We start from the raw sequence: 12,371 nt of genomic DNA, 5'->3' as shown, positions 1-12,371 counted from the left end.
GCTTGCACTACTTTTACCACATTCTAGAGTGTTTAGCAGCTGGGCTGCGAAACTGGACCGCATGGGAATGTACTTGATCTGGTGTGAATGGCCCTAATATTCATTTTTTTTCTGATAGGCAAAAGCTTTAGTACTTTTTATTTTTTTTATTTTTTTTTAAGTGCTGACATTTGCACGTCCCTTATTGCACATTTGTATTGGACATTGAAGCAGACCATCATATTGAAGGGCCAGAAGCATGATGGGGCTAAGAAGTAGCACCAAACTCTGACACTACACAGCTTTGGCTGTCAGAAGGGCCCAGGCATTCAACGTTTTAAAGTTGGTATGTGCAACTTGCTACTTTATGCCTGCAGTAGCAAAGTCCTATTAAATGTATCTTTTAATTGCTGGTAGTATAAGTACCTGGATTTTCCTTATATCAGCCTCTAGTAATCCCCTGTAATACAATGCTCAGACTGGGAAAAAATAAGGCAGCACTAGAAGCCAATGTGGCTCTACTGTATGCACGAGTGTTGACTGGGATAATAATGACAGTAGGCAGGAGCAATTTGATGACTTCATTAGTGTGCTTCATTGTCCAATCAGCAAGTTGGGAGTATGTTTTTGAACCAGTGTTTGAGGACATGTCTCCTACAGCACAAGTAATCACTGGGCCATCTGTGAAATGGGTCCATCTTACCCACAGAAACCAGATTTCACATTTTATTTTTTTGGAACATATTGGGTATTAAGGGTTCATATACACAGGGCTTACACCAGCATGCCTGGTATCATTTCCCTGTGCTTTCCAGGCCACATGTGCTCCTGTAAACAGTGGTGTTTTGGTAAATGCAATGATTTTGTGCATCTTTTTTGACCAACAATATGTTTGCATTTGGGAAATTGCGTGCGCGGATAAATGCAGTTGCAAAGAAGCATCAGCGTTTACAAGAGCACAGCTACTTACAGTCAATTACTTGTATGGCTGGCTGTACATGGCACAGGAAAGAGCTGGGAAATTATGTCACACATCTGAAATGGCTGTGTAAGCCCCGTCTGCATGAACCTTTAAGAAAGAATCTTAACTGTGGACTGTGATAACATTGACTTTGTATCTGATCAATATCTGCTAATGGATAAAAAAAAAATCAGTGCTGCATTTACAAGTGTCCAGAGACCCGGCCGAGGATATTACTTTGTTTTTACTGCTAGATGATTGACCTCAATAACTGCAAGGAATCGTTTGTATTTCAAGGCAAAATGGATGTCCCGAAATACCCCTAGTAACGCCTAGGCCCACCTACATTATGTCATAACACATAACTTGCTATTAAAACATTATCATACCACAGCTTGAATGCAAGCCGAGGAAGCGAGTGGCATTTTTATCCGCTACCAAAACAAAACGACAGCAGGACAGGAAGAGATTTGGTCGGAATGTGCTATATGTGGAGTGTAACTGGCTGCTCAGAAATAACTTTTTTTTTCATATCTCCTTTTAGACTGGCAGGTATACAAGTGGCATCTGCCAGTCAAGACTTTGTAGATCACTAAGCACATAGTGGGATTGATTTACTAAAGGCAACTCCATTTTGCACTACAAGTGCACTTGGAAGTGCAGTCTCTTTAGATCTGAGGGGTAGATCTGAAATGAGAGAAGCTCTGCTGATTTTATCATCCAATCATGTGCAAGCAAAAATGCTGTTTTTTATTTTCCATGCATGTCCCCCTCGGATCTACAGCGACTGCACTTCCAAGTGTACTTGCAGTGCACTTGTAGTGCAAAGTGGATTTGCCTTTAGTAAATAAACCCCAGTGTTTTCATTTGGCTGGCATTTCATGGAATTAAACTGCAGCAGTTTACTCAGATGATACCTGCCTTGTTCTGATTGGAAAACTCCAATATTTAAAGAGGAATGTTACTTATTTAAAAAAATAAAAATAAAAGTTAGCAGCTACAAATACTGTAGCTGCTGACTTTTTAAAACTAGACACTTGTCAGCCCATGGAGTCCATCCTCTACTTAGGAACAAGTTCTTTGCCAGGCTTCACTTCTTTGGTGCTGCCATGCTATATGGGAGCTGTGACTTCCTCAAGTCTCCATTTCACATGCGCAGGGCATGGTAGTGCTACGAGAGGTGGGCTATGCCAAGATATTCTCGCTTGAGTGAAAATTGCAGACATGGGTGCGAGTACCTGTCAGAAAAAGTTGCCTGCCCGCAGAAGAAAAACAAAAAAGAACAAAAAACCCTAAACTTGATAGGCAAAGAGCTGGCTGGTGCCGTGATCACATGTGCAGCACTTGGCTGTAAGCAATAGGTTTAGTTCCCATATAAATAGCTGTTATCAAAATGGAACTCCAAACAAATTGCTAAGTGTTTGGTTTACATACAAATGTTTAATGCAGAACACTTCCCTGATCAAATTGACAAAGCAATACAATCTTAATTTGAAAATGAATACAGTCAGTAATAGTGACTTGCCTCTTTCTTTTAGGTTTTATGTAGTCTCTACAGTCTTTTACTCCTGTGGATGTGAAACCTATTCTGCCATTTCTTATAAAAAAACATCATGGAAGGCCAGCTTCTTCTTTCTTATTCTATGCTAGCCCACCAATGACTTTTGCGCTATATCTCCTGCATGCACTGTAGGGGATCTGGTGTAGTTTGTTAGTCAATAATGAAAAGATGTGCCAGATCTACAGCATATATGGCACTCTTGCAAGTGCCATGGGAGATTTGGTGGGGCTGGTTATTGTTCAAAAACCAACTGTTTCAGGTCTTGAACTTCTAATGTGCAAGATTGGTGGATGTGCTGTAGGAGATCTGGTGCTGTTTGTTATAGAATGATAACAGACCATCCCAGGTCCCTTATGCAAAAGTCCAAGCAGGATCTCCAAGAGGACAGCTGGGAGGCCCTGGCTACATCACCAGTTCCTGTTGGAAACCAGGAAGTGTGGGAACAAATTGTAAATTTACAAAAAAAAAATTCCTGCATACGTTTTTTAATGAGGTTTTGGGATGTGAATGCGAGGTTCAATGCAACATGAAATTATGTGTTTAGGGGTTTGCTTTAAATGCGTTTCCTGCCAAAAGATAAACCTTTAGGCCTGCTATTCTTGTGATATCTCAGGTCTTCCTGGTTTAGCATTAGGATATGTCAAATATAAAGTGTAAGCGCTAAATATATGCTGCCGTAATAATCAGAATATAATGAAAACAAAGAATGGTAAATATAAAAAAATAAACAACATATATACTGAAAAAGGATATAAAAAACCCTATACAGTGTATTCATATAACTATGAATTTTTTGTGAAACATGACCCCAAACATGAGAATATGAACATAAAAAATGAAATATAAATATAAACACAGATAATGATTAAATAGAGTCCATATTTTATAATAATAAATGTGCAAACATGAGTCCCAACAAAATTTAGTGAAAGCCGGAATCCAAATCGGATGTAACCGTGAAAATTCCACCACAGTGCAACTTCCACCACCTTAAGAAGCGCAGGCTTACCAGATGGAATTGACCCTAGTAGACATATATCTAAGGGGTCAGCAATCGCTTATAGTTCCTACTGAGGCACTGGTTCAGCGTTTCATGGTTGTGTGGATCCCAAAACAAGTGGTTCTTTCAATATAATCGACTGTATGTAGTAACAGCTTTTAGAGAGACAACTCCGGCATCAACCCAGACATGAAATGGAAGGATAGAGCCAAAATGGTGTGATAACGTTTAAATAAAAAATAAATAAAAAAAAAGTATCAAACACATTCCAGTGGTTAATAACAAGCATATCAGGAAAAATAGGCAGTGGTAGAGTCTTCCCGACGCGTTTTGACCTATGGGTCATCATCTGGGGTCACCTGGTTTAGCATTAGGATATGCTGACATTGAAAATCTGGTATCTAGAGTACATAGGGGATCCATAGAACTTGTGTCTGGCTATTCGATCCAACAAACCTGAACTAAACCAGGTGTAAACAGACAGACATCCACTTATATCCAGCCACCCATACAGACACATTGCATTGTTTTTGATCTGTCTAATCGCGGGTCAAAAATGAACTGAGGGAATGCCCATGTTAAAGACACAACATTACTTGGCCCATTCATGACAAAGTTACATGGTCTGTCTAAAGGGACCTCCTTCCCAACCCAATAATACCCATGTTGCCTGGCCTCCCCAGGCTTTATTTCTGCTTCCTTAGCATGTAAAATACTTCCTCCCCCACGTAACGTAACTCTTCCCCTGATCTTACTGTCAAAATCGATGGCACAAGTATAAGCTCATCCCTGCATGCCAAGGTCCTAGTTGTAGTCCTGGACTCTGAACTGTCCTTTAAGCACCATGTTCAATCACTGTCCAAATCTTGCCGCCTCAACCTTGGCAACATCTCCAAATACACCCCTATCTAACCAATGACTCAACAAAGCTCTTAATTCACTCCCTGTTCATCTCTCGCCTCGACTACTGCAACTCCCTCCTCATTGTCTTACCTCTACATAGTCTGTCCCCCTTCAATCCATCATGAATGCCGCCAGACTCATCCACCTTACTAATCACTCTGTGTCTGCTACTCCTCTCTGTCAGTCCCTCCACTGGCTTCCGCTCACCCAACAAATTCAATTCAAAATACTAACAACTACTTACAAAGCCATCCACAACTCTGCCCCAGCTACATCACTGACCTAGTCTCAAAATACCAACCTAATTGTTCTCTTCATTCTTCTCAAGACCTCCTGCTTTCTAGCTCCCTCAACACCTCCTCCCATGCTCGCCTCCAGGACTTTTCCAGAGCCTCTCCAATCCTATGGAACTCCTTACCCCAATCTGTACGATTATCTCCTACTCGATTAGCTTTTAGATGATCCCTGAAAACACTTCTCTTCAGAGAAGCTACTCTATTAGCTTTTAGATGATCCCTGAAACACCTTCTCTTCAGAGAAACCTATCCTACCCATACCTAACAACTTTTTTTTTTTTTTTTCCATCTGATCATCCCCCACAACTGTTAACTTTTGTTCCACTTAACCCTCCCTTATAGACTGTAAGCTCTAACGAGCAGGGCCCTCTGATCCCTCCTGTATTGAATTGTATTGTAACTGTACTGTTTTCCCCCATGTTGTAAAGTGGTGCACAAACTGTTGGCGCTATATAAACCCTGTATGATAAAAATAATAATAATATATGGGAGTATGGGTATGGGAGAGCATGCACCTTCCTTCCACGTGACAGTGCAGGTGTAGCAGCCAATCAGCCCAGGCACCGATGGAGGCAGTGACATCACCACTCCCCACAGCATCTGACACCAGTCAACACTGGGGACTTTCGTACTGGCTGCAGTGGTGGGGGAATGCTAGGAATATGAGTATTAGTTGGTCGGGGGGTTCTTTTTACCGAGAGACGCTATAAACTTTGCCCCTAATAAGCAGGCTAAATGGGCTGCTGGCCAAAAAGAAAAAAGTCATTAGTCTAGTCATTTATTCTAATTATGTTTTTTTTTATTATTTCACTTAGGTTACTTGTACCAGTTATATGGGTAACTGCCTTGTTTGATCAACATTTTATAGACTAGAGTCATAAAAAACGATAAATTGGGTAATAGCAGGAAATGGATAAAAAAAAAAAAAAAAAACTGGCATGAGTTCCATTTGATTAGATAGACGTGAAAATAATGTGAATTTTTTTCTACTGGTCTACATGAGTTATTGTGAGTTCAATCATGTTTTGTATGCCCAGCTTCATAAATCAGTTGAAGGCGACTTTGTTCTGGGCTTCTGAAAACGTAATTGTGTTTCCTGGCAGATGTTAAAACGAACGCCAAATCATTCTACATAGGATCACCTTTAATTCTTCTCCCCCCCCTTTTTTTTTATTTGGCTGTTCTCCATTTTGCCATTTTGTTGGTAATGATCAAGTTGCATTTTCAGATACATTATGGAACATGACGGCACTAATTGTCGTATATTTTATCCGTTCTCCAAACGTTGCCAGTACATCAGTCCATAAAAAATTTAAGTGAAACTATTTGGTTGCCTGCCACAAAACCATTCTAAATTATCTGCTGGCAATTCCTCCTCCCGCACTTGCCTAAAAGAATGAGATATTTAGAATATGGAAACAATAAACGTACAATCAAAGTCTTTTGTTTTGAGCTAGTTCAAAGGCCATGTGCTGTATGAAGTCTAAGGGGATTTGTTATAAAGGAAAACACCTGTTGGAGAAGGTGCTGATGGAAGCAGCCTTTTGCTGCTTATATGCTACATACTAGGACATTCTTGAGCAGTGATGCTAAACTACTTGTGCCATGATTGGGCCATGGGCATTTTGTTGTAGGTCTTCTGAGCTGATAATTTGGTATACGAATGTTGCGCTCCCTGAATGAGTCATTTATGCAACGACGCATTCGCAGAATGACATTTATGAATGACTTAAAGTGGAAGTAAACCCATTGATTTAAACAGTTAAAAAAAAAAGGCATGCCGGGAATGCTAACTGCACATTGGCTGTGCTCTCAGCCAAACTATCAAACCATCCAATGGCTGGTGTCATAACGAATCACATGTGCAGCACCATAGCAGTTGAAGATTAAACAGAGGCAAAGATGGCAGCTTCCTTGGCTGAAAACAATAGGGGAGTTTACTTCCACTTTAAGGCTAAGGAGCATGTGCCATTCCTGCACGAATGACTCATTTAGGGCAACATGTGAACATTAAGGTCTTGTTTGCACAGATGTTGAAAATAGGTGTTTGGGTTTGAAAAAGAGGAGCGGATGGAGGCGTATTCAAGACAATGTTAGCATTGCCTTACATCATGATGAGACATACAAAAATGCTGCCCATGGAGTTTGGCCAGCATTGATGCTTTAGCAAGTGCCTTCATTCACCTCTGTCTAAACGATGACGCTTATGATTATGCCTTCATTTGTTTTTCAAAAGAAATACCCAGCTGATTGGATCAGACACAAAAAAACATGTCGCAGCTGGCACACTAATGATGTGAAAAACAAATGATCTGATGATTGACTAGAATTTTTGTTCGGTTTTCGATTCGTCTATGGTCATGTTTACCGTTATCACCGTTATCACTGAAGATTAAAGTGAAGGAAAATTCCAAATTCTGGGTTGTCCCCAGAACAGGAATAGAGACGAAATCTTCCAATGGGGACACTAGATCTGGTGACCTTGGTAGGGATTTAAGTCAGGAAGGCTGGTGACTCGGATGCTCTTAAATATACAGGTATTTGTTACATGGATACAAGGGTACAGGCTATAAACCGCTATGAAGCCTTCATCGAAGCATTAACATTTTGTTTCTCTGGTGACAACCAGGGATTCCCTCACTTTGGTGGGATTTCCTTTCACTTTCTTTTTTGGCTATGGGACAGGAAGTGAAGGGAAATCTCCCCAATGGGGCAGAGATAACCCTCCCTCCCTTACAATATCTAAAATGAAAAACTTTAAGGGTTAATGCCTATTGGTGTCATTTCTCAGCATTCTTGAGCTTTTTTTAAATGGATCAATATGTATAAATGATTGGAAATGTTGGTTGCACCTGTGCAGATAATGCAAGTTCTTAAAATGCTGATAAAAAGCACAGCATGCACCTTGTAGGCATTGGAGAAGCACTTATTCATAGTTAATGCTAAAATTTCCAGCCCCTATAAGGTTCTTTATTATCCCAGATATCCCAGTACAGGCGGTCCCCAGGTTACAAACATCATAGGGTCTGTAGGTTTGTTTTTAAGGCAGATTAGGAAGACTGCCTAGCGACAGGGGTTTCTGGTAAGTTAAAAAAAATAAAAATTTTTTTTTAAAAGAATATTAATGCTATTTTTTTTATGGGTGGCCCTCCGCTTTAAGTTGAATCAGCTTTTGATTTCAGCTTGGTCAGTTAAGCTTTGACAATACAACCTGGAAGTTGATTGGTTACTAATGCAGAGCTGCACCATCTGCATTCTCCAGTTTGAATAACCCCCCCATGTTGGAGCTTGTTAAAGGCCTATACAGGCATTGACAAGCTCTTACAAATGTTTTTAACATCTGCATTGCCCATAATGCCCCGTACACACGACCAGACTTTGCAACATCAAAAGTCTGACGGAATGATTCCGGCAGACTATTCGATCATGTGTGGGCTGCAACGGACTTTTGATTCACAAAAGTCTGACAGACTTTAGAAATGGAACATGCTTCAAATTTTTCCGCCAGAACTCTGCCGGACCCAGAAATCCGCTCGTGTGTGTGCTAGTCTGACGGACTAAAACAGACGCTAGGGCAGCTATTGGCTACTGGCTATGAACTTCCTTATTCTAGTCCAGTCATACGTCATCACGTTCGAATCCGTCGGACTTTGGTGTGATTGTGTGTGGCCAAGTCCGTTCATTCGGAAAGTCCGTCAGAACTCTGTCAGAACTCCGTCGAAAGTCTGCCGGACTTAAGTCCTGTCGTGTGTACGCGGCATAAGACTTTCTTTTAGCAGTTTTGGCTTTTTTTTTTTTTTGATACAATACATTTTTATCAGTGTTTGCCAAAAGGACACATGCAGTCACATCTAGTATTGCCAAAAATTGTGTGCCAACACTTCTACTTTTAACCACTACAACTGTTTCTGGATCTCCCTCTTATGTATGGGATCGGTATGCTCATTATTTGCTTTCTTTTACCGTAAATACATTTTGTGTAAGATTTTCTCTTAAATTGGTTAGGCAATGCTTCAAACTATAATTTTTTTTGTAGCACATTTTTTTGTGGTTTTATATAGCTGCTGGCCTATCTACAGTATGGCTACTGGTAGAAACTAGATTTTTTTTAATAAATCCTTTTTTTTTTACCATTAGGAAAAACCCAAACCAACCAATAGGATTTCAGCTTATGGGGGCTAGGTTGGCATTAGATATTTGGTGGTTGGTTGTATTGGGATTACAGTGCATTTTATATCCGTCTCTTAGGGCTAGTTCACACCGCATTGCTAAAACGCTCTGCTTTAACATCTGGGGTGATAATTCAGGGGCAGTAGGCTGCAACACAATAGGCGTTCCAGCACACCACACTGTTTCCTTCATTTTTCAAATCTTTGATATAAAGTGTTACAAAATGAAACCCCATTTGTGTCTCCACACTGGAGTACAGTGCTCTGAGTGCCGGTGGGGTGACATGCACTGACATCCAGTGCGCTGCGGTAAAATGCTGCATGTCTGCATTTTACCGCAGCTCACCTTACTGCGTTGCAGTATGAATGTGGCACATAGCTATTGTTTTCTATGTACCCTAGCAGTGACCAGTGTTTTTTCATGTTTCATTGCATTCACATTATTGCAAAACTCTGACTCCTCTGTATAAATGGCTGGTGCAGCTTTAAGAAGGGACTTCTCTCCCCTGGCCACAACGGCTAGAGTTATGAACACCAGCAGGTGACATCATAGTTTTGTGCAATTTTGCCCTGCTGTCGGCCTTCCGCACTATAAAGAAGAGCTTTGTGGTCATGTGACCACAGAAAAAACGAGAGAAAAAAAGGGTCTTGCATTGCAATTTATGTTATCTGGGAGTATTGTATATCTTTAGCTTCTACTTTAACCTTACTGCCTGTACCGACACCGTTTGTCCGCGACCAAGCATCTGAAGTTCACCGCAAGTAACTATTTCCACATTTTCTGCCGCATATGTAGAGAACCTGAGGTTTCCTGCAAAAAAGCTGTGGTTTCTGCATTTAGTGGGTGCCGGTCTGAGGTATTTTTGTATTATGCAGCACCTTTTTGCCCAGTGCACTGTCCTGAATAGGAGCATCATGGAATACATGACTTTTGGTTAAATTTCTACTTTCTACCACAAGACAATAAAGCCTGCTCCATCTATAAATGTGGTTTATGTATCAAGCAGTTTGTGAAATGTTACCTGTTTCTTTGTGCTACGATTGCACTTAGGTTCCACATACCAATACATTTGGTATTTGAGGTTGGAGATTTCACCCTATACACCACCTCCTTTAAATTAGTTCAGAATGTTACCAAGGACAGAATTGGAGTATAAAGGTGCAAACAATCGATAAGAATTTATATTACAAAAACACCAATTTTTTTATTAAACAAGTTAAAAAAAGACAATTTCATATAAAAAAAAGCTTAATAAAGCTCAGTGGTCACTATACAAAAGAATGGTATTTGTATTACAGCTTATATCTTGCAGTAAATGAAGGATGCTTCTATCATCAAATTCATAGATCTTTCACTATTTAAATATTCTGACTTCTTAATGTGAAAAAAAAACTTTTGCTGAACTTTTTTACACGGGCAATTAGGGGCATACACTGGATTCCAGTGGCATAAATCAGCAGATTCTCGTGGTTAGGATGACAGGTGTATGTGAACAGCGGCAGCCATTCAGCCTGTACTGAAGGGGACTGTTGCTGTTCACATGAATCTGCACATGCAGTTGTTACAGAATGGATGTACGTGGCGTTCACCCGCGGACAGTCATGGCCGTCATTCATTCACTCGGATAGAGGAGCCGCAGCTAACCATAAATACCTGTGATTCTGGCTGCAAGAATCCACTGATTCTTGCCACCAGAAATCACAAACTGGCCCAAATGAGAACGAGGACTAATTCTGGACTTGTGTAGTCATTATTTACATTAAGGACACAGGGGTTGATTTACTAAAACTGGAAGCTTCAAAATCTGGTGCAGCTCTGCACAGAAACCAATCCGCATCCAGGTTTTATTGTCAAAGCTTAATTGAACAAGCTGAAGTTAGAAGCTGATTGGCTACCATGCACAGCTGCAACAGATTTTGCACTCTCCAGTTTCAGTACACCAACCCCACATTGTTTTATTGGATTTGGGCTTGCTACATACTCCTGCTATCTGGCTTTGATACGATTTTCAGTGCGCTTGTGTAGCTCAACTTGGATAGAGCTTTTATAAGATCTGCATATTCTACGTAGCTACAATTGCACTGGAATCGCACCTCTGTAGTGCTGGACCCTTTTTCAAAATTGCACTGTACTGAGTCACATTGATGTGAACAGGCACCATTGAAAGCAATGTGTCCTTGTCATGCGGTTTTGTGGGCCTCAAGTTGCATCTGAAATTGCATTTGTGTGATCGGAGCCTTAGACTAAGTTATGTTCTTCTTTCAGTATGAAAGGTTGACCCTGTTTTATATTTGTCTTCGGCAGGGAACGATGAATTTTCTGGAGGAAACGTAAAAACCCAGACACACAACTTCTATCACAACAGACATGTACAGGAGAAGAGGTCTGTGCCTATTCGCAGGAAGAGAAGCATTGGTAAGTGAGGATGGTAAAATACTGATGGGAGTTTTCATTCTTCTTTTCCTTTTGAATCAAGAGATTTAAATGTTATCAGCTTCAAGATACTCTGTCTAAACAATCACAAAAAGATGTCCCTGCAAATAAAATAAAATAAAAATCTGCACATGAAAGCATATGGCAATAAACGCGAGTACTGCTTAAAAGAGTGGTCATGTATTTCATCCTGCCATTAATTTTGACGGATGTACACTACACATGTGCTTATCTGGCACCCAAATATCCTGCCCCCATTTTTACTTTTATTTTGTAAGAACCAAATCACCCATGTGCCTGAGCCCTATTGAGTTTGAATAAGGTGCATTTGGGAATACTGTGTTGCAGCTATACCTATAGCGGACCACATGATTGCTATAAGGTCCATCAGCAGAGTTAGAACTGTCTGGCTAAATAGCAGTTAATTCAGGCAGAATTTTGGTAAATAATTGGGTACAACATAGATGTCTATGCACACAGCCGCTGATAAGGCAGTAGAGCCAGCCCTCCTGTACTGGGCCCGGGCCCCATCAGTTCAAAAGGGGGGCCTGCTGACTAGGAGAGCCAGCTGTACTGCCCTATTGCAGACACCGATCCTCCCCCCATGCAGTGCTGCGGCTTTTCCTCCACTCTCTCCAGCTGTGATGCAGGGGAATCGGTTCTAGCATCCCCCTGCTTTTTTGGGCCCCTCTGTGCGCCCCGTTTCCCCACAGCATTCCGGCTTCCCTCCTCTTCTCTCCTGCCAGCAACTGCTGTGAACACACAAGGGGATGTTTTAGGATGGAGAGCGGGGGAGGGGCTGGTAAATATATCATATGATGATTTTAGTGTATTTTTAGCGAAAATATAGTTTGATAATTTCTAGGGGTAGAGTAGGCAGTATGGGTCCCCATGATTTCTATCATAAGCTCTATCTATGCAGTCCAATCCAATGAATGTCATTCAGAGTAACTGGAATGCTGCTGTATAGGTTGCAGAATGCTGCATTACTAAATATTGTCTATGTTACCGTTTTATGTTTACCAAGACCTTGGCATGACAGTATAGGCTTTCTGCGCTAGGAACCGG

At 40.9% G+C, this 12,371-nt stretch overlaps 1 protein-coding gene across 3 annotated transcripts in view; it reads left to right on the top strand.

Annotated features, from left to right (window-relative positions):
• PDGFA (platelet derived growth factor subunit A) overlaps nucleotides 1-12,371 on the top strand; it is a 101,974-nt gene that overhangs the window by 19,622 nt on the left and 69,981 nt on the right. For all 3 annotated transcript variants that reach the window (XM_077449054.1, XM_077449053.1, XM_077449055.1), the window contains exon 3: nucleotides 11,175-11,285. In XM_077449054.1, the coding sequence (XP_077305180.1) occupies nucleotides 11,175-11,285 (111 nt within the window). The remainder of the gene's footprint in view (nucleotides 1-11,174; nucleotides 11,286-12,371) is intronic.

The sequence above is a fragment of the Lithobates pipiens genome, unplaced genomic scaffold, assembly GCF_037356315.1.
Source record: "Lithobates pipiens isolate NorthernLeopardFrog02 unplaced genomic scaffold, aLitPip1_a1.2 Scaffold_22, whole genome shotgun sequence".
NCBI classification, from domain to species: Eukaryota; Metazoa; Chordata; class Amphibia; order Anura; family Ranidae; genus Lithobates; species Lithobates pipiens.
This window is presented reverse-complemented; position numbering and strand designations above follow the sequence as displayed.